This window comes from Netta rufina (assembly GCF_964035555.1).
Source record: "Netta rufina genome assembly, chromosome: 2".
In the NCBI taxonomy this organism is placed as follows: Eukaryota; Metazoa; Chordata; class Aves; order Anseriformes; family Anatidae; genus Netta; species Netta rufina.
The window spans coordinates 33,468,384-33,493,070 of record NC_140124.1 but is presented as its reverse complement, the minus strand read 5'-3'; the positions used below and the strand labels follow the sequence as shown (position 1 = coordinate 33,493,070).

Here is a 24,687-nt window from a genome sequence, read left to right as displayed (position 1 = left end):
CAGGGGAGGTTCAAGTTGGAAATGAGGAGACATTTCTTCACGGGAAGAGTAGTTGGGCACTGGAACGGGTTGCCCAGGGAGGTGGTGTCACCATCTCTGGGGGCATTTGAGGAAAGGTTGTACCTGGTGCTTAGGGACATGGTTTAGTGGGTGACATTGGTGGTAGGGTGATGGTTGGACAACATGATCTTGGAGGTCTTTTCCAACCTTAATGATTCTATGATCTATGACTATGATTCTATGATTCTATGATTCTATGACTCGGGAGGCTTGGGACATTTTGAAGTAACATCACCTCCTTTTATAGCGCTATCCAAAGGCTAACACCGCACGCGTGTAGCACAGAAATAAACATCTTAAACTAAGGGAGGACCCGAGCCAGGCAAGCCCGCAGCTTTGGCCTCGCGGGCTGCCTATGAACCAAAGGAAGCGGCTGCACCCCGGGCCCATCCCTCCCCGCCCCACGGGAGCCCCGCGAGGTGCCGCGGGCGGCCGCAGCCCCGCTCCCTCGCCGCAGCCCCTCAGCGGCCGCCCCTCAGCGCCGGGCCCACCCCCGCCTTTCCCGCCGCCGCCGGCCGGCTCCACCCCGCCGCCGCCTCGCCCGCCTCCCGCTGCCCGCGCAGCCGGCGGCGGCGGCGCCCCCCGCGCTCCTCCCTTCCCTTCTCTTCCCTTCCCTCCCTCCTTCCTCCGGCGGCTCCCGGCGCGATGGGGCGGCGGCGGCGGCGGCGGCGGGGGCCGGCCGGCCGGGGGGCGGCAGCAGCAGCGGCGGCAGCGGCGGGCCCGGTGAGGCTGGCGGCGGCGGGCCGCGGCAAGGTGAGGCGGCCTTTGTCCGCCGGGGCGGCCGCCAGGGGCCCGGGGCGCCCCGAGCCGCCCGGGCCCTCCACGTGGCGCGGCTCCGGTGCAGGGGGTGAGGGGAGCTGGGGGGGTTCGGGCGCCGTGGTGCTGTGGGGTCGCCCAAAAAACGCCGGGGAGGGGCTTCCTGGGGCCGGGAGTGGGAGTTTTAGGAGTAATGGGTGCTGGGTTGGCGGTGCCCGCGCGTGTTGTCCGCAGGGCTGCATCGCGGGGTGCCTGCGGGTGTTTTGGGGGGCCTCCAGCCTGCCCCCAGCTGTGGTGTGGCCTCAGCGTGGATGCGCCAGGCTGCCTGTATGGCCCGGGTCTCGGGAGGCAGCGAGCGTCAGGGCTCTCCCAGGCGGTGGGAGGCAGGCAGGATAACCAGATTTAATTATCAGCACGCTAATCAACTTTTGCTGATAGAGCAGGTAAGGGGGCTGCGTGGCTGGCTGAGCAGCATGAGGATGTGGGAGTGTTGTGGAGGTGTCTGTGGCTACCTCTGACCTCCCAGGGACGTGGTGACCTTCCCAGCTGTGCACAGCAGCACATTCTGCAGGACAGAGCAGGGACAACAGCATCTCATGGTAGTGTGGGGAGCACTTCTGGAGCCCTGATTGATGGCACTGATGCATCTGGTACTTCTCACCTCCAATCCTGTAGCGATCCTTCCTGCTGTACCTAAAGGCTGGTGCATCATGCTTACTTAAGGCCCAGCAAACGGAAGAAGGGTGCAGTCTGTTGTCAGTGCTCTTATGTTTCTTGTAGGGGCTTGTTTTGGGCTGTGGTCTTCCACTGGCTCTCGCTGCTCCTTGCAGCTCACTAGTAAGCAAGCGGCGGGTGTCACTCGGGCTTGAGCCAGAAGGACTTGGCGGCCAAGGCTTTCTTGTCTCTCTGAAGCGATGTGGCATCTGCTGACTAGTAAATTAGTAAGTAAATTTGTAAGCAAACACATGTTGCCATTGCAAGGAACTGCCAAGTAGTCAGTAGTACAGAATTGGTTTGAATCGCGAGACCTGCTGCTGGATCTGTTCCCTGGCCCAGGGGCTGATTTGAAAGGTTTGGCAGCACCGCTTCAGTTCTTGGGGTTTGTTTAAGGGGTGCTGATGAACCAAGCTTGGCACCCAAAGGGCCTGAGCACCGGCAGTCTGGACACAAAGAAGGGGATGATGCGTTGCATGCCTGAATTCCCATGAAGCAGCGTGGTTTTACAGAATCTCTTGAACCGCTGTGCTTACTTCTGCACGTGCTGTCAAAATGTGGGTGGTGGCCAGGTCGTCGTGGCAGTAGCGTCATACAGAAGTGTTTTGCTTGGAACACCAGAACCTGGAAGACAATTAGACACCACAGATAAAACAACGGGATGATCTTGAATTAGGCAAAAATAATTCAGAAATAATTGTTGCTATGGTTTGGTTCAGCGAGCTTATCCTTTGCTCTGAACATGTGCTTGCCTTTCACCATGCTACCTTGTGCCAGGTATAGTTCATTGTCCAGGTTCCAGGCTTTTGTGCCCTGATGCTTTTGAGAAATTGCTGCAATCGTCTGGTATCACCTTTGTCTTACGGTATTTCATTGGGGTGAGAGTTGTTCCTCCATGTGTCTCATGCTGGTTAGATGGTGGTCATGGTCCTTTTGACCACGTGTGTAGTTGGGTGATCCTTCTGCACAGCAGTACGTGACCTGGCTTCCCTCTGCCTTCTGTTTCTTTGGCATGTTTGTAGGATGTTTAAAATTAAGCTTTCATACAATGCTGTTCGCCATTATGGTTCCAGTGGAAAGAAGGGGATCTTGACTTGTAAATAGCTTTGGGGTTTTGGTTTGGCACCTATCAGCGTTCTGGCTGGGGCCCTCTATTCTTGCAGTGCTGGTGATAATTGTCAGCCTTGGAGCACTTCTCTGCTCAATTGTTTTGGGGATGCATGCCTGTAGCCCTTGGGTGGCATTCCTTGGGCTCGCGTGCCTACTGAGCCTGGAACAAGTCGAGAGGTTTTCCAGCAGGAGATGGAGGTGCAGGTTTGCACAAGTTTAGGTTGTGTGAATATTCATTTGATATTAAACTGGGATTACTTCAGTTGGACTAAAATGAATAAACAGAGTTTGAACGTTACTGAAATTACCCATCCTCTGCTTCACAGAGGAATGTCCATGCATTGTATAGATTTCAATAGGGGGAAAACACCCAAAATATTTCTTTCTTTTTTCACGGTAGAAGCAAGAATAGTGAGTTACATCGTTCCCTGCTCTTTCACCCATTACATTCTCCTGATAAGTTGCTACAGACGAAAGTGCTGGTGTGGGACAGTTGGCAACAAAACCAATACTTTAAGCTGCTAAGGGGCATTTGTGTGTACAGCTGACAGTGACGTTCAAATAATGTTGATGACTTCCACCAGAAGCCAGGGTGTGCATGCAGGCAGCCCTCTTCTTGGCCTGCCAGGGCGCTGGCTTGCAGGAGGGGAAGTTGCTTGACGTTGGTGTCAGTGAAGCTGAGTTTTAAATTGAGACACCAGAATTCTTCCTGTTGTTGTGGAAGGTAAAACGTCTCACCTCGGGCTCTTCTTTTTCTCCTCGCTTAACGAGACAGGTGGAATTTGTGGGGACAGCGGTGAGAGCAGTTGTGTTGTGACTGGTGGAGACCTCAGGTGCATTACTTTCTGTCAGTCATGTGCCGAGTGCCAGAGCATTGCGGAAACAGGTCTGACATCCCTCTCAGCCTTGTTTTCCCTCTCTGTCATGCTTTGCCTCTGGTGATAGGTCTGTCAGCCTGCACGGACAGAAATGAGCTTAAATGCTCCCAGGCCCCAGTAATTCTCACCGCAGGCTGCCAGACTTGAGGGCAGCCTTGATTGTGCTGGCAATATTTCTTCAGAGAGAAATGACAATGGGAATATAATGAACTTTGATCTTCCGCTGAAGAAACATACTTAGGTGTGGTTATTCTGGAAGTGGTTGGATTGTGTGCTGTTTGTAGCAGGGAGTGTTTGCTTCTGTTTTTGAAAAGTGCCTTCTGGGTGTTATAACCAAGTAACTGTATTTACAAAAATAGCTGAACTTGATAGGCATACAAATTCTTATCAGGAATGATATGTAGACTTTCTCTGCAGCTGTGAATTTATTTCCAGCTTTCACTAGACTTTCAGTGCTTTTTGTAGCTGTTACCTTCAAAATACAATATTTCTCAAATCTGCAACATTACAGCAGACTTGCGTTTTCTCTGAACCCATGGGTTTTCTCATGTTGAAGTATTTTCCCTGTGCAAGCTTGAAATGTTCATCACGTCTCTGCCTTCCTGTCACTTTTTTTTTAGAGGCTTAGCAGCAAAAAGATCATGTCTCGAAGTGCCTGCATCTTTCAAGTGCTTAGAACAGATTAATATTTTAACATCTCTCTTCAAGCACGTGTGTTATTTTATTCCTTGGTATATGCTACTTTGTTGACAGAGTTACAATGATAGGCTTGAATGTTGATTATAAATCAGTTTCTGAATGTGCTTTAATTGAAAACTAATAATGAAAAACCTGGGGCTTCCAGGACTGCACAGTGAGTAGTGGAGGATCCATCTGGCAGAGGTTTCCAGTGCAAGCTCCTGTTTCTGCTGATGGCAGTGGGCTTATGTCGGGAATGACCTTGAATTGTGATTTCGGATGCAAGATACTGTCAATGAACAAGCTTGGTCATGAGGAAGATGCAGAGGTGTGTGTGTGCCTTGCTGGTATGGGTGAGCAAACCAGCAGTCTAGAGTTTCAGGATCAGCAAACTCCCATTTAGAAGATCAGAGGCACAGCTTTTTAACAGCGAATCAGAGCTACGTCTAAAGCCTGCACCCGTGTATAAGAGCAGCATAGTTCTTTAACTCACATCCTGTTACCTCCTGAGGGCAGTTTGAAAAAAAGACTTGTGTTGATCGCATTTCTGACGTGGCAGACAGACTGGTGCTGTAGGAATGCAAGTCTTAATTAGTCTTCTGTAAATTAGCAGTTGGCACCTTCAAGAGTTCTTCTTTAAAACTGCCAATATTTGTAGGAGATAACTGAGATTTTGGTCAAGCACTGTAATTTGGTATCACCTTTTTGTCCATATTCTAAGCCTTCATTTTCATATGTTTATTTAAAAAAAATGAATAAAAACTTGCTATTTTTTTGGTTTTTAGATGCTCCAAGATCAAACTGGAAGACTAACTGCACAGCTGAGCATTGGGTCTGGTCTTCACAGTAGTCAGTGAATCAAACTGAATGAACAGGTCAAGATATTTTAAAACATACTATTTTAAAGCAGGCAGAGGAGAAAATGACAGCTCTTGGCACTAAGAACAGAGTTTTAAATGTGTGTTGCCAGGGTATTCTTTTCAAACTCTTGCAGTATGTCCACCTTATGTGTGTTAGTGTGTGTTCCCTGCTATTAAACTGAGCCATTTCAGTGAAATGAGGGCTCACCAATGATTTAATGGTTTTCTTCGTAGTTAGTGTGGAGAGCAAGTCGCGACCTAAAACTCTTTGAAGTTCTGCAGTAAGTTACTTAAATCAGTACATTAGTATTTGAGAATGCATAAAGATCAAAAAAGGTCTAATACTGGGAAAGCATTTTTTTTTCTTTGTTCAGAATCAGTAATTACACCCCCATAATGGCTCCTCTGGTGCAGATGCAGAAGTAATAGACGAAGAAGAAGGAATTAGTTAGGCATACAGTAATCACAGCAGTGGCTAACTCGCTGTACAATAGCGCGAGAACTAATGCAGTGGCTCCTGGAAGCAATTTATTCATAGCAAGGAGGCTCACAGCTCCTTGTGTGTTTTGCCATTAAAATGCATAATGCTTCGTTTTTCAGCCTGCTCTGTATTGAGAGAATTCCATCACAGCAATGGGGCTGGGTTCTGGCTGTTCATTTTAAGAGGTGGGGGTAAGGAAATATCCAAAAGCTTTCGAACACAGACAGCAGGACTTCTGCAGCAGCTCACTGGGTTGCGCCGTTACATGCCTGCAAGGGTCAGTTGTGTAGAGGTGGATTCTGCTCTTGCTCAAGGAGTGGTAAATTGGTTTTGAATCAGTCTACATCGGTTTTGCAAAAGCAAAGCAAGGCTAAAATTAGCTGTAGCTTATTTGAGAGAGCAAAGCTTTGGTCGAGAAGCTGCTTGGTCTTCTAACAGAAGTGGAGTCTTGTCAGCAGTGGTACTTTTGGAGAAGGATCTGCCTTTGGGCAGTTACCTTGGCACAAAACAGTGCCTTCTGCCTTTTTTATTTTGTTTTATTTATTTATTTTTATGGCTGTCTTCTCATCCTGTCCTTCTGCACACCAAATCCTAAAATGGCCTAGGTGAGAGCTGGCTGAAGGCTCCTTAACTGGCCTGTTACATAGAGAGACCTGCCTGAAGTGACTGCTGGAGTACCTGACAGTGGGAAATGTTTAGCCCTGGTGACATGGGCCTCCTTTGGAGCTGGGGCTGAACTTGGTGAACTCTTACGTGGTGAACTTGGTCACCTCCAAGAGTGGAGCCTTTGGCAGTGCCTCCTGATGGCTCAGTCTGGAGCTTCTGGGAAACGAGACGTTCTTGATCAGTGTGGGTTTTCCCTTTCTTACAGAGTACCTCTGAAAGAGCCCCGGATAAGTGCTGACATAAGAGGAGTTGCATTGGTTTTATTTTTGGAATTAACTAAGTGTTTGCTAAAATAAGTAATGGTACTGTTACCAGATGCAATGGTAAGGTTTCTCTCTACTTGTTCATCATTTCATTGCGTCTGAATCTGAGATGAGGAATAGTGATAGTGAGATGGGTTTCGCTGCAGAGAAAGGTGCCCTGATCATGCACTTGCAAGGCTGCACACGCATTTTTGTGTCTGAGAAGTGCTGTCAGTGAGTTAAACAGCCTGCATATTGCATCCCCTCCCTGGTCCCAAGTCTGGTGTCTGCGTTTAGGGATTAAAACAGTCTGCACCAAATATCCTGGAATTTAACTAAATGAGATACAGTTCTGCTATGCGTGGCGCATTTTGTAATACATACTTGCACTTGAATAGGAGCATAAAAATAACAGTTGTGCTCTTGCCAGTTGTTTTCCTGTGAAGTTGGCGTGTCTGACTTGTATCTTCTGCCTTGTTTTGAATCGAAAACAGATACCCAAAGAAGTGGCTGACATTTTTAATGCCTCTGGGGACAAGAAAGACTTTCTGGGGTTCTGAGAGGATGCTCCAAGACAGAGGTTGTCAGAGGACAGCTGTGGTAGTTCTGATATCCAAGAGTCAGGAATAAAGATAGGAAGGGATTGCCATAGCCCAGCTGTGCTCTGCTGGTGTAGTAGTACTCTGAGCCTGTGTCCAGGCTGCACAAACCATAAATTCATAGCAAAACCAGCAATCTACAGTCTCATATTGAAAAATACATTTAAACAAACTTTCTGTTCTTTTTTTTGTATCGATGATTGCTTTTTAAAACTCTTTTATAATATGAAAAGGAAAATGGGTTTCAGTGGAAGGGTAGCCTAGGTGGAATAAGTGAGTGTCGCAAATAGGAGAGAGAAAATGACCATCCCAGGGTAGTGTGCACTGGATAAATAGGACATTGGAAAAGCATGATAATAGGTGGGTTTTGTGAGTATCCCAGCAAACTTCAAAGTATTTCTTTCAGCAATTAATATCCCTCTGTTGCTGTTTCTTCGATGAAATTACTATTTAAGTGGTGGCGGCCTCCAGAAGCCATCTCTGTGAGATTTGCTGGGTCTCTGGTATCGTAATGGTGAGATAGTGTGGACCATCATAACGATTTGATATTTTGCATTCTTTTTCATTTGGTAACTGGAAGTACCAGCTGAATCCCCAGAAACGGAGGAGAACTGGTGTGCTGTGTTGGCTGCCAGGAAGTTCAGTTTTCAGCCTTTTAGGAGCTTATAATCACATACATGTTGTGGTCCAGCGTGCTAAAAGATACCTTTGTAGACTATGTCATAGTCGAGGTCCTTCCATTGCAGTAATAACAAAACTGAGAACGTCTGTGTTTGTTTTGTTTTTAGCCCATCAGGTTAAAAGTTGCTGAAGACTATGGCTAGCAGTAGCAAAGGGAACAAGCAGAATGAGGCTTGTTCAAGGACGTGCTATTTCTGAGCCTTCAGAAGGGAATGCTGTCAGGAGAGGTTTGTACAAAGCATGGAAATGGTTTTGGAGTAGAGCTGCAGCCTGCTATGGCGATAGGCAGTGACTAAACCCAAGTGAAATATACTGGGCTCTAAGTCACTTTGTGACCTTGTTGCTCAGGGGCAGTGCCAGGGAACTGGAGACAACCCGGAGGTGGCTTGCTCTTGTGTAAGAGACTTGTGTGGTATCCTGTGCCTCTGCTGCCTGCTTGATGGCTGCAGATGTCTTACATTGCTTCTCTCTGCCTTGGTTTTCTAATGTGTAAAAAGGAGATTATGGTAATGATCTGTGCCGTGAAGCATTTTAAAATCCACTGATGGAAAATGTTGTGTAGGAACTAGGTACTATTAACATGTGCTACTGCAAATCCTACAATATTCTATGCCCCAAGTGAGACTTGTTCAGGATTTACGGCTGGCGGTGTAGCCTCTCTCACCATTTCTTTTTGCCTTGGGCTAATGATTATTTTAAACCGCTGCAAGCTTAATTCCTTTGCTGCTAAATGTTACCTTAAAAAAACTTCATTTTTTTCCCCCTGGGTTCCATCCATTTATCATGCCAGACACCACTGTTTCTGTGAAGGACCACAGGTACTTTATCTGCGAGAAACAATAAGGTTTTGGTGTGAAGAGCAAAATGATGAGAAGTTCAGAAAAAAATGACAGTGGATAGGAGGAAGCAAGGCAGCTGCTTTGCAGGGGTGATGAGTGGGATGTTGGTGTGTTGGGTGTTCCCTTGGGCATCGGTGCACAAATGCATTCATAAATATTGACCTGTGTGTGTCTGTTTTTTCTCCTCCAGGCTTTCTGCAGTCCTACTGTAGAAATCTCTTGTGCTTTGCTGAGTTTCAGCAGTTTCTGCTATAGGTATCCCTGATGCTTATTTCACCATGCATAGGCCATTATTCATTGGCGTAACACCGTTTAGCTCTAGGTGTGCTATTTTCAGTCACTTTAGCTAACAAACAGGTTAAGATTTTCCCCACCCCTTAGCCTTCATTGTATGTATTCTGTTTTCCTGAAATTCCACAAACTTCAGTTTCCCTCCGAGAAATGCAATTTAACTTTAAAGTAACTTCCCTATTGTGTTTGTTCCTTTCTCAAGCAGCTGCACTGCAGCTATCAACAAAGGAATAAAGTAATTTTGCTCAGAGAAAACTCATTCCAATTACCCCTAATAATTTCTAGATGTTTAAGTGTAAAGAAACAGCACATGCAGTAGCTCCCCCTCCCATTCCCCTGTAAGTTTTTTCCACTCAATGTATTGTATCTGTTTTTCGCCAGATATTAATGTAAAGAAGTGTGTAATTAAAGTCAGGGAAGGGAGGGAATTGAAAGGAAGAATAAAGATATTTAGCAATTGAATCATGTGAAAGGTCATTCTTGTATCTTGCGTGGGAGGAAGAAATAGCAGAGGAAAACTGGGGGAACAAACTGAAGTGAATGTTGCAGGCTCTCAAAAAGCAGGTGTGGTTTGAACGTTTATGTGCCTACTATGAACACGTCTTTCAGGGGACTAACAGGAACAAGTTGTCAGATGGCCTTCTACCAATATTGATTAGAAGTATGGAAATATATTTCCGATTTAGTAAATGTGTTCAGAGATGTCAGAAACAAACACTACAAAAAAAAACCCTATGAAGTTAAAATAACTTAGTGCTGAAAATGTGAGTGTTGTCTTCTGCTTTTTTTTTTGTTTTTCTTATTTTGGCAAGTATCATCTTCAAAGTGTTCTCACAGCATATACCATCTAGTTAGTACCTGCCAACTGCCTTAGAACCTGTTGATTTTGACTGGATGACTACTTTGTGTATGACTGTTTCTCATACCTACTGGCTGGTATTTTTACAGGGTGTTCAATATCAGCCTAGATACCTTACAGAAGAACTGCAGAAGATTTTCACTGAAGACACTGACTCTGAAACTGAAGTGTTTGAAGGCTTTGCTTCAAGTGAGGTGGATGTGAAAAAGAAAGGAGTTTTGGTAAAAACAGTATGTATATATATATTTTTTCTGTTTCTTCCATGTAAACTTCATGTTCCAGTAAGCATGTTTCTGGTAGACTATGATGTTCATTATTCATACCGAGGAAAAATATGTATTGTATTGAAAAAGTAAAAAGACCTTTATTTAATACAATATAACATCAGAAATGAGAACTTCTCCCCCTGCTTGCAGACTGACTGTGATAGGCAATACTGTTCATCTGAAGACAGCCTTGTTGGTATACCAGACAACATTGACATGAAGGTGTTGCGTTGGGAGAGCTTGCATACTAGTAACTCTTTAAAATCTGTTGATTTAGGTGAATTTGTAACAGTGTTCTAGGTGGTGAGGCTGCTGCTTAAAATTAGTGATTTAAAAATGCCCTTTTGTGTGTCACACTAGCAAAATGTAACATAGATTCATTCTTGCTTCCTGTAGGAGATGGAGTCAGACATGAGTGATGAAGAACGTGATAATTTATTGGGTACTGAGGAAGAAGAGGAGGAAGAATCAAAGAAGAAAGTTTCCCCCAAGAGAAGAAGCTTTGGTCTTCGTGTTGCTTTTCAGTTTCCAACCAGAAAGTCTTCTGAGAAAAAAGTGCCTGAACAGGATTTTTCTAAGTTACCTATAAAGGACAGTAAATCCCCCACTGCTGTTTCAAAAGAAAGAAATTGCAAGCGATGGGACAAACTAGAGGGCTCTGCTTCAGAATCTGAAGAAGACATTAAAGAAACACAGGAAGAAAGTTCCAGTGCTCTGCTTAAAAGAGCTATGAATATTAAAGAAAATAAAGCCATGGTAAGACTTTGTTCTCAGACATTGGCAACTGAGCACTTGAATTTGGCACACTTGAATTTCAGGGTCCTCACTGGTGATGTGTGGGGACTCTGGGAAAATCTCATGGTGGTTTGACGTAGATATTTATTTTTCTTAAACCAGGGAGGACCCTAGAGAACCTTCAGCACTCAGACATTTCCTGTTAGAATAGTCTCAAGTAAGACTAGTCAGCTCAAGTTTCAAAGCAATGTCGAACCAAACATTTTGTATGTGGATGTGAGCACAGTTAGATATCCCTGTCATAGTCTTATATTCAGAACCTGTCAGGAAACCAGCTGGTCCCTTCCAGTGGTTTGGTGTTGTTTGTGCAATTGAGCTTCTACTTTCCCTTTTGCGTCTGAGAGATCTCCTGCAGTTACTGATTGGAAAGCCAGCCCAAAACCACTGAGGATTATAAATGTTTCAGTTGTGTGGGATGTGTATGTTTATGTGCATACAGATAAGGGAGAAGTGAGACTCAGATCATTCCTAACATTTTTTTGTTTTGTTGTCTAAAATTCTACTAGCTCTCTTAATTATTACAATACTGTGCAAATCTGCATTCATTTTGTATCCTGTGTGACTCCTTCAGTTTTACTATACTCCAGGCTATGTTGCAGCCTCCAGACAGTCTTCTGTACATCTGTTGGGTGTGTGGGCCTGCAGCTCCCAACAAAAACTTAGATTTAATTTATATCTGTTTCTAATCTTACCTTGTTTCTTCACTACTGTTGTGTTCTTTCTGCTGTTCCTTCTTACCCCCCAGCCTTCCTTCTAGTTTCAATTCAACCACTGTAAAATTCAGTAGTGTCCTACCTGAGGACACTCTAATTAAACACCGCAATGAAGCATTTACTGAGAAGTGCTGCTAATCTCGTGATTGCTCTGGTTGTGTCAGGGGCAACTAGTAGCCTGGCTAAACCAGGAACTAGTGGCTAGTAGCCTGGCTAACCCTTTCTATTGCTGGCTTTTTGGTAAATAGCCTCATTGTGGCCTTCCAGAACAAGGCTGTATTGTTTTGGACCTGTCAGCCACCACTTCGGTTGAAATGCACATCTGGGACATCTCCCACATGATGCAGCAGGCTCTTCCTGCTGCAGTACTTCTGATACTGCACACACCATGGTTAGGGAAAGGACTAGAGGGCCTAGTTGCTTAATAGCTTTGCAGAGGAATGTGCACACGTGTTGCTGGGAGTATACGCAAAGTGATTGGTACTTAACATTACTGTCTGGAGCTGTGAAGTTAGTTTTGTATGCAAAATTTTTTTTCACCTGGGGATAAATGAGCCCTACCTACACTGAGTGCACAAAACTGTACTAGAGGCAACTTAAGGCGTTCAGATGTAATTCAGTGTATACAAAAAGAGGGGATGATGTGTGTCAAATATATGCAAGTTCGCAATGACTTCAACATGGTATCACTTGCTTTCAGCTTGCCCAGTTATTAGCAGAACTGAATTCTGTACCTGACCTGTTCCCAGTGAAGACACCTGCCTCGACTCCTTCGGTAAGCCTTCATGCACTGCCTAGAGATGAAAGACATTTGTGGTAGACTTGTGATTAGTGCGTTTCTTTGTGAAACACTTTTTCACCAAGTTGTAGCAATACTTTGTATGTATTTGCTCTTGGTTGGTATTCAAGTGCCAAAGGTTATGTGAGGAAATGGACTTTGAAAAGATAATGTGTGAAGAAATAAAAAGACCAAGACAAGGTTCTATTTTGCCCTGTAAGTTCTTTTGGGATGCTAGAGAAATGCCTGTGTGTGTGCTGATTAGGAAGAGTAGTTGCTGTCCTTTTTGTTTAGATCCTTTACATGCTTAGATCCTTAGGTATGTTCAGCTTGTGGGAAAATCTGAACCTTTAGCGCTAAAGAATAGTGAGAACTAGCTTCTATCTTAATATGCCATCTATAGATTTTTCTTTTTCTTTTTCTAGAAACAGAGGAAAATCCCAAGGAGAGCATTTTCCGAAGGCCAGATAACACGTCGCATGAACCCAACCAGAAATGCTCGTCCACCAGAGAAATTTGCCTTGGAGAAATTTACTGTCTCGGCCATCAGATTTGCAGAACACTTCCATAGTTACAAACAACAAAACCTCTTAAAGAAGAGACTGAGCATGGTATTTGGCAGACTTTGATATTCCTGCTAGTCAGGCATTAGGAAACATTCATATAGATTATTGGCCAGCACTTAGAGCAGACGACATATCCTACAGCAAGTTAGTTGATTAGAGCCTTTTGTTTGGAATCAGCAAGAGGAAGTTGCCTTCAAGCCTTCTGCCCCATCTTTCATCCATTATTGGGGCACTACTTGCGACTTGTCTTGTCCAAGCATAACAAGGCAGTTTACTTATTCTAGTGTTTACTATCTGAAAATAGTGGGATTAGAAATAACAAGGATATAACGATGGGAAAGAAGAACATATAAACAGAACAAATAGTAAGTAGAGTAGAGAAAGGATTAAGGAGGAGAGGGAGAGAAGAGAGTTGTGGGGGTGGGTTGAATGGAAACCCAACTCTATTCCCTGTTCTTCCAGTGGTCCACGAACACGTAGTCTACCCTCTTTAGACTGCATATGCATTATAAATGAAAGAATTTGTCACCAAGTGTGGTGACAGAGTCTTCATGCCACAGAGGTGTTGAGATGAGTTTATTTAGCAGGGGAATTGTGGCGTGCGCAAACGGAGGAGATCATCAAAGTATTCATCTTACCGTCCAGTAGAGGATATTACTGATGAGGACTTGGACAACATTGCAATCACTGTTAAAGACAAAATCTATGACAAAGTTCTAGTAAGTAGCTGCTGTTTTCTTTATGGGACCTGTTGTCTTCTAATAGTTCATCTAGCCCTTGATAAAAGGTGTGCTTTCTGGAAGTTTTGGAGAGGGCAGCTCTCGCTATTGCAGAAGCACAACTTGAAAGCTTTGCCAGACTTCTATGGGCTTGCCCATGCTGGTTAATACACCTCAACAATTTTTGCCTCTGGGAAGTGCTTTCTTGCCATAGAATTAAGTGAAAGTTGTTACAGCTATGACTCATAAGTGATAAGAGTTGAAATCCCATTTATCTTTTATTCTTGCTTAATTTATTTTTTGCTGTTGTGGTGGCTGTACACTTAAATGCTAGTGATCTCTGCTGCTCTTTATACCCCCTAGAAACTACATTTTTGCAATGGTTGGCTGGTTTCCAAAGCACTTGTTGGAGCTCCTCTCCCATTCTTTCACCTTATTTTGCTGTTATTAATGATCATCTTACTGTGTTCTATGCATCACTGTATTTGCAGAGCTGAGTCACAAGGTCATTATCTGTGCATACCGTAAGCATACATAAGCCTTTTGCCAGATTGGAGCAAGGAGGAGTGATCAGAACTGTAGCAATCAGGTTCATATAGTCTGAGACTCCAAAGCAAGTGAGGACAGGCACTGTCCCTGTAAAATCTGTATCGTTTTATGAAATACTATATAATTGACAGAACATTCTGTCATATAGTATTCTGACATATAATCACAGAACTTACAGGTCTAAGATTTTCATTGCTGGACTTGACTTTGGTTTAAAGTCTGTGCTTTGCTCTTAGCAGACGTATTAGGAAAGTTTGGCAACAGGCATTTAAGGTCTTTCAAGCATACTTATTTCTCCTTTCCAACTTCTTTAGGGTAGTACTTGCCACCAGTGTCGTCAAAAGACAATTGATACAAAGACCATCTGTCGCAGCCAGGGCTGTGGAGGTGTAAGGGGACAGTTCTGTGGACCATGTCTTCGAAATAGATACGGGGAAGATGTGAAATCAGCACTGCTTGATCCAGTAAGTATCATTTCTTGGATTTGGAAAGAAAGTACTATGAATATGGATTTGTTAGTTGTGATGAGTGTATGCTTATGTTACCATGGTGTTTGAAGCTTTTTGCCATAAGAAGGTCTGTAGTACCATTATGACTGACACGGATCTTGTTGGAATACAAGTTTTCTCCCCCAAGGTGCTGAGCAAGGAGCATGCACAATGTGTTCTCATATGGTCTTTCCCTCCTATCTGCTTTAGAGACTTACGATCAATTTTGAAAGACTTCAGAACTAAGGTCTCCAGTGTGCTGGCACAGATACGCTGTGATACAGACTGTTAGCACCTGCACATCTATGTTTAGTTGTTGAGCAGCTGGGAGATGCCTGACTTCATATATGTTCTGGTTAGTTTGGTCTCAAGAATGCAGCAGGCAGATTGAATGGAACTTTTAACAGTGGGAACCTATCTCTTTCTGCAAAGCTCACTATGGTTAGCCTAGCACAGGATAATTATCATTAGGCAGTATTACAGCTGCTTTTGGTCTATTGTGAATTAATATTGAGAAATACATCCTGGGACTCCGAGTCTTAAAGAGTAAAATGTATTCAAGCCAAGAGAGTAGTACTTGATTGTATCTTTAATTCTGCAGAATTTGGAAACGGTAACAACTGTGATTGGCTTGTTGATTCAGAATTTTAAAATCTTGCCCTGAATAATAATGTGATAAGGAAACCATACTCTTGTCTGGTAGAGCAATGCAAAGAAGAATGTAACCTTATTTTTCACTTGCCTTTAACTTTCCCCGCTCTTCCTTGCAGGACTGGATCTGTCCTCCTTGTCGTGGGGTGTGTAACTGCAGTTACTGCCGCAGGCGCGATGGTCGCTGTGCCACAGGGATGCTCATCCACCTGGCAAAGTTCTATGGCTACAACAATGTGAAAGAATACCTGGAAAGGTGAGGGTTGTGCCCAGTGGGCATCCTGTGAACTCAGGTATTGCTCCAAGACTAATGCCTAGGCTTGTGCTGAGCTCTTTTGAAATGTGTCTTCGTTACAGACTTAGTTGGTACGAGTGTCTCTGACTGTGTCACTTCAAAATAGTTTTACAAATCCTTATTACTATCTGACGTTACACTTAGTATGAGGATTAGCCTCTGGGACAACAACTAACTGTACAGAGTATTTCTTTATTTTGGAGTCTGACTGGAAACTTAATCATGGGTGGTTTTGTGTTAATAACAATTATTTACTTTCTAGGCTTTAAACCAAGATGAAAGTCATATTAGTTCCTTTTTTAAAATGTTGAAGCCCTTTAACACTTGACTTCTGTGGCCTGGGGCAGATCGTGTACCTTTACAAAAAGGTCTCTTCAGATTTCTCCTAGGCTGAAATCAAATTTGTTGGAGTGAGTCATATTCCTGCGCAAACAACTAATTTTCTATAGCAATTGAAATGCTTTTCCCTGTTTTGAAATCAGTATAGACTGCTTCCAGCATATAGCAATGTTGTTTTGGAAATTGTCATCTTCAAAAATGGAAAACGCCTGTTCATGGGGAATCTGAGTTTCCTGAAAACTACTAACGGTGTTTTCTCATATGTCTTCTAGTTTACAGAAACAACTGGCAGATGGCAATTGAGAACACTGAATTCATGCTGTGCCTGCGAAATGTCTTCACAAGTTTTTACTTCAAAAGGTTGTTACTATGTTTTATATAAGATAGAATTTTAGAGTATAGTATATACATTTCTGAGTGTGGAACTTTTTTTATTAATGTGGTCTTATGCAAAAGATCTCTCAGGAAAACGTTTGGTAGAGAAATCTACATGCACAGACCTATACGTTAAGTGGAATGGCACTCTTGAACCTTGGAGTGGTTAATTTCTAATAGGGCTACTACACAATTACATGATGGAGAACTTCAGTGATTTGAGCAATATTTTTATTTATGTAATTGTACAAATTTGCAAAAAGGGTGTTTAACAGCTACCTATAAACCCTACCCTGTTAAAAAAAAATAAAACAAAACAACACCCCAAAACCCCTTCTGTTTCAATTTGACCACACAGACTCAATTTTCCAATCCTTCCTTTCTGAACCTATTCTTCCACTTGTAACATTTAGAACTTATCACAGCAAAGAAGAGAAGGGTACTTTCACCTGATTGCCATTATATTCCAGCCAAAGCTGATGTAACCTGCTAGAGGGAGGATGACTTTTGTTTTTAAACCCAAAGTGCAATTAACCACTGAAACATGAAAGTGGAAGTGTTTTGTAAAAAAGAAAAAAAGAAAATAAAATCTTATGTGATATACCTACTGCCTGAACCAGCACAGCAATCATAACTAGTTAATTGGTTTAAACCACAATGTTCACGATGTTTTTTTTGAAATACAGTTCATAGTTAGATTTTTTTTCATTCGTGCAACTAAGCTTTCAAACAACTTTGAGCAATATGTTTGTATTGCAGAATGATTATGCTAAAATTTATGTAAGATACATATTTCATTTTATGTAGAAACAATAAAGAATAATCAAGAGGAACGTTTTATAAGTGAAACTGCACTCAGCTGATATAATGTTTTGCATTTGCTTTCCCATATCCGGTGTAATGAAGGAATGTTTATATAATATAATTATATAGAAAAGCATATGAACACAACACTTGAAGGATTAGGAAATACTGCGCCTAACTGTCATACTAAAGAATGTTTTTTTAGTGAGGCAAATATGCTCTAGCTGACTGTGAAAAATGTTTCTCTCCTTTTGCTTTAACTACACAGCAGATTAAGAAATCAGCATCTACTATTGAAAGCTTAGTCCTAAAAAGCCAAGAGTAAAGTGACACCCACCAGAACCCATTTAGCTGGCTTCTCTTTGCTTCTCAGTTTAAAAGTCCAAATGCTTTTGCTTTTATAAATTGGACATTCATAAACATCCTTAGTTTCCCTTTGATCCAGGGGAATAACTCTTACACAAATGACTGGCATTGCTGGAGTCAATTCCTTGAGCTGGACTTGATCTACGGTCTTGCAGTTGGATGTCCCACCTGGCACCTGCAGTAAATATAAGCACAGAGATTACCAGAAACATTTAAATCTAAACGGTTGCTTATTGCTAAATATTTAAAACTGCACTTGAACATACGCATTTAATGTGGAATGTTGTAACATGGACTCTTGCTTCATCTGTTGTATGAACGTGAAGATAACTATGAGGTTTGGACTGGACTTCTGTTTTCATCTGTGCCCTTTGGTTAAAAGCAGGGACTGAAAGCCGCCTACAGTTGGGACTTTGATGCACACACTTGGTCTCTGGCATACACAGTATTTTCTCCTAGCTCTTCACTAGTATGTGGGCAGGTATTCCCCAAATTGGAGAACTACACTGAAATGTAACTAGAATGTTTGATAGTGAGACATTAACTGTACTTCAGTGTAGTTATGACAGATCAGTGCTGTACTGCTGAAGGGCTATGCATGTTCTGAATGGTACTAGGTTTTACTGTTTGTTCTTCTAATATAAACCTGCATAGGAAGTGTTGCTTGTAGGGGATTTTAGGAAAGTTTACATAGGAAAGATTTTATTTGCAAATACCAGTACAAGCACAGAGACTGCAGCCTCACAGGGTGCCTCATAGCTGGAGGCAGAATTAATAGCATTGCCCTTTGTGTAACCAGCTTATCTTTTCAAAATCACTAGGTGAATTACATGCTCATCATCACCACAATACCCCACCCTGGGTTTCCCCTTGTGTCTTATCTTCCGAAGAAGCAACTCCCTTTCAAAAGAGTTGCTTTCCTTTGATTACCTTCAGGCCCAGTGAAGAGTGTGAGTAATGGTTATGTTTCTCTAATTGCCTGTCATGGCAGAGTCATGCACCTTTCTTCTAATTAGCTGTAACTTAGCTGACAGCCTTTCTATGTTAAAACTAAAACCACATTTTGACTGCTGGCCTTGTTATTCCTGAACTAGATATGTCAGTATCAGGAAGAATAAAATTCCAAATGTGCAAGGTACAGTGTTTATCCTCTGCAAGTTGTTAAAACGTGGGTTGGAGCTCTACAGCTGAACACGATTTCCAAAAGTTCAGGGACATTCTCAAACTATGTTCTATGCTCCTGCACTAATCAACTCCTTAGAAACCCAGGTGAAAGCTCTATGCTTGCTGTACATACACATTACCCGTCTGGGTGTGTCATACCTCATGCTAATACAGGATTCTCAATTATTTCCTTGTTTCCTGGTATGTTTCCCCAACAGCCTGTAAGTACTATAATCTGGCAAATGAAAAGAGATCAGATTTGTTGAGTGATAACTTTGTGCCCTTGGGGAAGAAAAAAAGATCTTGTGAATAGTTAAAAAAAAAAAAAAAAAAAAAGGGGGGGGGGGCGCTGTGCAGGTGGTTTGATCCAGGTTACCAACATCTAGTAAGATTAAGAGCTGCAGAAAACAGGTGACCAGTATCAGAGACTGAAGTTTAAAATATACGGACTTTAGGCTTCTAATCCTCAATTAGATCAGAGCTGCTGCTTTTCTACAGTGCAGACTATGTTTAGTCTCAGTTAACAGTAATTTAAATGCATGAACTCTGGACAGTGACAAGGACACCAAGCTGGTATGAAATTTAAATTCAAATGGACCAATGCTGACAATCTACCATCATTCCTAAACATCATCAATGCTGTTCATAGGATCACAGCACTTCAGTCCAGCTCCTGATGAACTTATTTATTTGAAGGGAGCTGCAGTCCCTGTAACAGCTTACTGAGATCAAGAAATTGAAATTTATTTCTTACTTTCTATGAAAAGCTGGCAGATACAGGCTTCTTCCCTGTGGCCATAATCTTCTTTAGTCTTTTTGGTAACATCTCCCATCAAGCAGAACTTATCCAAAGTCAAGTTGTTCTTGGACGCCATGCTCTGCTAAACAGCTTTAAAAATAATCACAAGAATTCAGTATCTGGACAATAATATTGATGTCAGAACTGTAAACATGTCCTTCTCAGGCTTGTTGTGCACAAGAATGAGAATGGCTGACTTTTTTTGTCTTTTTTTTTTTTTTTTGTGTGCACTCTTTTTTTCCTTTGACCATTAATTGAAATAAGGCAAAAAAGCAGTATGAATGCAATTATTTTGAAACAAGTTCTGCATAGTATAGAACAAACCAACCCCCCAGCTTGCTGGCAAGAGAGCAAGACCGCTTTGCTATCCACAATCAGGCTTCTCTCTAGCTGCGTCCCTGTTCAGAACAAGCCGTTGTTAAAATATATTCTAGCCTTCATATTGTCCTTACATCCCCCCCATCCCTTAATAGGAAAAAGAGCCCTGAACAGAACATTTGGAGACAGACGGTAAGAGGAATGAAAAATACCCTGGGATTTCTTTATGCCTGTGGCACTAAGTGAGCACTGTTTGTGGACCTCAGCACAGAGGAGCAGCTGCTGTCAGCCCTCAAGCTCCTTCCCTCTTCTGCCTCCATGTACAGGGGGAGATGTTTCAGTAGCTGGGCTGCAAACATGGCCTGGACCCCTGTTTCCCATCTTCTCCAGGGAACCATGGCAGCCTAGACAAAGTGTCCCATAAGTTCCTGGACCCCTTTTGGCTAGGCTAGCGAAGGATTATCTAAGTATACATGGAATAATACATGGCTGTGTGGAATTTGAGATGTGCTGTTATCAGTACACTGCTGGAGAGTTTTCATTCCCTACTGTAGCAACAACTGCACAAAGAGGATGTGCAGACTGCTTGGCTTTCCCTGCTTACTCTGGTAACTGTCAGTTAATACTAACAAATAAAACAGAATGGTACTATAGCATGCACACTGAATTTGTTAAATGATTCTGGCAGGAAAACTTGCACTCAACCTTTTTAAACTATGAAATTGATTATTTATTTCCTTAGCAGCTTTGTCTTCTCACTTTTGTGTAGGACTGAAGGCTAGTTCAAATGGGTGCCCCCTGCTTTTAAGAGATGATTATTCATCTCTTATAATAGTGGGTCTGTCTACAGGAGAAGAACTTGGACTGTAGGATTTTAAAAATGGGACAACTCTGCTAGGAGTCCTTGGTGAAAAGGAGTCTCTTTAAAGAGAGACTTACTAAAGAAAAAAAAAAAAGTGCTGTTATTCTATAGAACATGATTACAACCAAGACATTTCAGTCTTAGTTTTCCTGCCATTTTTGTAATTTCTTAACTTTTCTATTAAGTTTAAGTATTTGGCTTATTTTCAATATTATTTTTTTAATTAAACTGCACGTAACCCTCCAAACAGCAGCACAAACACAGCTAACACCAAAGGTAAAAAATAAAATAATAAAAAAATCAGTGTCTGGCAGTGAAACAACATACCTGGTTCCTTATAAACATCACTGCTTACCTGTCAGAAAGGACTGAGGATTGAACAAGCCAGAAAGCCACGCCACTGCTGGCAGCACAAGGTCCTGTCCAGACATCAAGTTCTCCATACCACAGAAGATCAGTCACCCTAACAGGGAAGCATCAAAAGCTTCTGCCTTAAAGTGTTTGTACTTTTTTTTAAAGACAAAATAAATTACGAACTTCCATTTTGAGTCATTATTCCTTTGTCTATGGAGAAGATAGATACATGGCTGAAGTAAGCAGAAGGTATGTACTTACATAAGCATAAGGTCACAGTTTTAGCTATTTCCCTGTTGTCTTCATGTCTGAAATCAATTGTAGAAGGTGATGAGCATGAGTGAGGTTGCTAACCATAGCAAATGTGTGTGTGCTCAGTTGTGTAATGTTTGTCTCAGGGAGAAACCTGAGCATCACCATTAGTCATATTAACACACGCTCAGAAACTGCTTGAAACTGGTAACAACAGTTGATAGCTTCTTAAATGCAACTTGTCTGGTACCAGCTTCAGTGGTGCACTTAAAACCCCAAGATAAGCCAGAACAAATACAAATCAAGAGCACAAGAGATTCTGACAGACAGCATAACAGCTTAGTGCAGCACACATTGCTGAGAGGTGTCAAAGGAATTTCCAAAAACAGAGTAAAAACACTGCCTATTTTTCTCCATGTCATTCTGCCTTCAAGTGAATACTGCTGCTGGCAAGGGGAAAAGGAATTCTGTAAGATGCTGAACAACCCTTCCACTAGTGACAAAAGGAGGTGACAAAGCCTTGCTTTAGCAAAGTGCTTAGCGCTTCTGCAAAACTCACTTCAAAGTAAAACTGATTCCATTAAGACAAGTGTTAGACAAAAAATGAAACGAACAGCACTTCCCTGGAATAACTGCGTACTAGCTAAACACAGTTTGCTGTTGGCAGATAGAACAGTGTACTTACCAGTGGGCAAGGCTGTATGCGGATGGGTACTAGCTTAGTCCATGTGTCTGGCACAGCATCATAGAAGAGTGCAGACTGCAGTTCTTCCATGTGAGGAGAAAACATCAGCTCTCCCTTTGTTTGGAGAACAATAACAAGCATACTGGCATCATAAAGAACAGCTATTCTTTCACTTCAAAAACAAGCAACAAAAAGTCCCCAAACTCATACAAGAGCAACAATACCATTAATAATAAAGACACTTGCCTTGAGACAGGTCCAGCTTTTAAGAGTCTTTCAGATGTCTGAAGGGGAGTTTGATCCTTTCACACTCCTGAAGGCAAACAAGTGTGCAGGGGCTCCTGGCAGTATTGTTCCACGTGATTTCTGCCATGTTAAACTCCTCAGGAAGCATCTCCAGAATATCACCCAGCACATTTCCTAATCTTTGCAGGCCAATACAAAGAGACCCATTAGCAACCACTGCTGTGAGGAACCATTCAACTCCTTTTTGAAAGTCTCATGTCACTCTACAGGAGTGAGCAAACATCCCACTTTCCTAAGCAGATAAAAACCAGAAGTGCTCGCACACCTTTGCTGACTCTTCAACAACCAATTAACACTTAACCTCTATTTACCTCCAAATTTTCAAGTAACGTTACTCCAAAGTCCTGCCAACATGTCCCTGGCCTTGGGATGACCATTGCTATAGTGATGTACCCTGAGATCATGTTGCCAGCATGATGATTTGTATTTCTGTAGTGCCTAGTAGCTTCCATTACTTCCTACCTTCCCCCCAGTCCTTGCTATCTTAGGCACCAGGCAGAATACAGCGCAGACACGCACACGCATGTCTCATCCCCAAAAAGAGCCTCTCTCCCCTGCAGGCTTGCTCTGGATTCGAGTCAGAACACAAATGAAAAACAATTCCTAACAGCACTAATGACCAAGAACTGAAACCAAAACAGTAATGCAGCTCTATTTCAGCCCTTGGCTTTAGCAGAATTAATGAGGAATGCCATAAATAATTTTCCACACTCTGAACAGGAACCAAAAAATGCACAGTGCAAGCTCCCCTGGAAAATGTGAGACTGAAGCACGTTTTTGCTGCTTGTATCCAGAACTGTTGGATTCACATCTGCAAAACCTCTGTGACCTAATGGTGAAAAGAAGTGCCCAGGGGAATATGAGAGAGGAAGGCAAGGGTCGGAGAACTACAGAGCAAGAATGGCAGTCGCAGAGAAATTGCAATAACTGGTGAGGATGAGGAAAATGAGGAGCTGATGTCTGCCGCATGACACGCCAGCTTTTGGGGCATCTGGGCATTGTGTCTCCGCTGTACGTTCAGAAAGGAAGGTACAGAAGACAGCAGAGCCTGAGAAAAGATCTAGTATAAATTTCTAACTACAATTTCTTTTCCTGCTCATCCTTTTTCATTTAATCTGTTAAGCACTGTAAGTAATAGCGCTGTTCCATGCTTAAAACAGCCATAGTCTTCCACATGTTCCCGCAGTCATTTTGGCTGCACTAGGATATCTGGGTATGTGAGTATGTAACCATACCCTTCGACACAGCATCCAACGGCCTGCTGTTGATTCTGTACCCTTCTGCTAAACTCCACATGTGCTATAAGGGAGGCGCTGGGGCTAAGAAGTAATCAAACAGCCTCCTTTCTCAGATTTCTCCCCTTCAGACTACTGGAAAACTAAAAATCCCAGAAAGCTGCCTCATCCTCTACCACAGCTTGCCAGGGAAACCCTCACCCAAGGTTCAGAGCAAGGGCCAAGGCTGGGAGCGGTGGGAGCGTGCTCTGCCCTGACTGCTCCTCCCAGCATGGAGGCCTGACTCTTCCTAGCCAGGCTGAGTGATGGATCATAGAATCATTAAGGTTGGAAAAGACCTCCAAGATCATCTGGTCCAGCTGTCCCCCTACCACCAATGTCACCCACTAAACCATGTCCCTAAACACCACGTCCAACCTTACCTTGAACACCCCCAGGGACGGTGACACCACCACCTCCCTAGGCAACCCATCCCAATGCCTGACTGCTCCTTCAGAAAAGAAATTTCTCCTCATTTCCAACCTGAACCTCCCCCAGCACAACTTGAGGCCATTCCCTCTAGTCCTACCACTAGTTACCTGTGAGAAGAGAAGTGGATGTGGCAGACAATGCAGGAGTGCAGGCTGAGATCAGGACAGGAGGGGTTTGTCACACAGCAGTGGGAACATAGCACTGGAGTGAAGGCTAGGCTAGCTAGCTCAGCCACCTCTCGCATATTTTTATGTAAAACACACAAAAATGCAAGCTAGATACATCTTTTGTTTCACACCCCATGTTAAATTCAAAGCTGAAAAGAAAGTCTCCAAAATGAGCTGTGTTCCTCTGATCCAAATTCCTCCCTAGTGCAGTCCACCACAGGCTGGCACATTGTCACCACTACTGTTAACATTCAACTCATCTCTCCATTCTTCTTCATTCTTCTGCATCTAAAAAGTTTCAGAAATGTCTGGAGTCTATTAAAATGCCACCTATACATTCCACCACAGCGGAGTAGGATTATCAAACTATTTTAGGATGGTTACTATTTGCACGCTTTTATGACATTCCCATTTTCTATAGTATCGAAGGACTGATACTGCTTTCTTTATGAGGATGCTCTGAGTTTATTTTAAGGACTGCCCCTACTGAGGCAAGTGTAATTTTTAGTACTGAATTTCTGCATCCCCTCCCTCAGAAAATGAGCAAGGATTATTATGTCGTTTTTGCAGATGAGGGCCTGAGACACACTGCTAACAGCCACACAGGACACCTGTGGGAGAGGCAGGACAAGAGCCTCAATCCACCTGAACCTAAC

At 43.0% G+C, this 24,687-nt stretch overlaps 1 protein-coding gene and 1 pseudogene across 3 annotated transcripts in view; one reads left to right on the top strand and one right to left on the bottom strand.

Moving 5' to 3' along the window:
- Nucleotides 1-720: 720 nt before the first annotated feature.
- Nucleotides 721-16,982, top strand: CDCA7L (cell division cycle associated 7 like). Of its 2 annotated transcripts, none has more exons than XM_084306985.1 (9): nucleotides 721-813; nucleotides 9,804-9,935; nucleotides 10,377-10,736; nucleotides 12,189-12,263; nucleotides 12,692-12,877; nucleotides 13,417-13,551; nucleotides 14,415-14,564; nucleotides 15,359-15,495; nucleotides 16,146-16,982. In XM_084306985.1, the coding sequence occupies exons 3-9, from the start codon at nucleotides 10,380-10,382 to the stop codon at nucleotides 16,174-16,176; spliced, it is 1,071 nt and encodes a 356-aa protein (XP_084163111.1). In that variant the 5' UTR covers nucleotides 721-813; nucleotides 9,804-9,935; nucleotides 10,377-10,379; the 3' UTR covers nucleotides 16,177-16,982. The 2 variants fall into 2 exon arrangements, with proteins under 2 accessions (XP_084163111.1, XP_084163110.1); XM_084306984.1 differs by having other exon boundaries at nucleotides 9,804-9,944.
- A 377-nt stretch (nucleotides 16,983-17,359) lies between these two features.
- LOC311206315 overlaps nucleotides 17,360-24,687 on the bottom strand; it is a 77,856-nt pseudogene continuing 70,528 nt past the window's right edge. Inside the window, exons 10-11 of the transcript in view lie at nucleotides 21,853-22,024; nucleotides 17,360-17,593 (exon numbers count right to left, since the gene is read on the bottom strand). The product of the transcript in view is annotated as an uncharacterized misc_RNA (transcript). The remainder of the gene's footprint in view (nucleotides 17,594-21,852; nucleotides 22,025-24,687) is intronic.

What these genes read in the sequence shown, in the direction of transcription:
- CDCA7L (XM_084306985.1), top strand. Translation starts at nt 10,380, where the DNA reads ATGGAGTCAGACATGAGTGATGAAGAACGTGATAATTTATTGGGTACT. An exon ending in AATCAGCACTGCTTGATCCA is followed by an intron (nt 14,565 to 15,358) that starts GTAAGTATCATT and finishes TCTTCCTTGCAG; the next exon opens with GACTGGATCTGTCCTCCTTG. An exon ending in GTGAAAGAATACCTGGAAAG is followed by an intron (nt 15,496 to 16,145) that starts GTGAGGGTTGTG and finishes TATGTCTTCTAG; the next exon opens with TTTACAGAAACAACTGGCAG.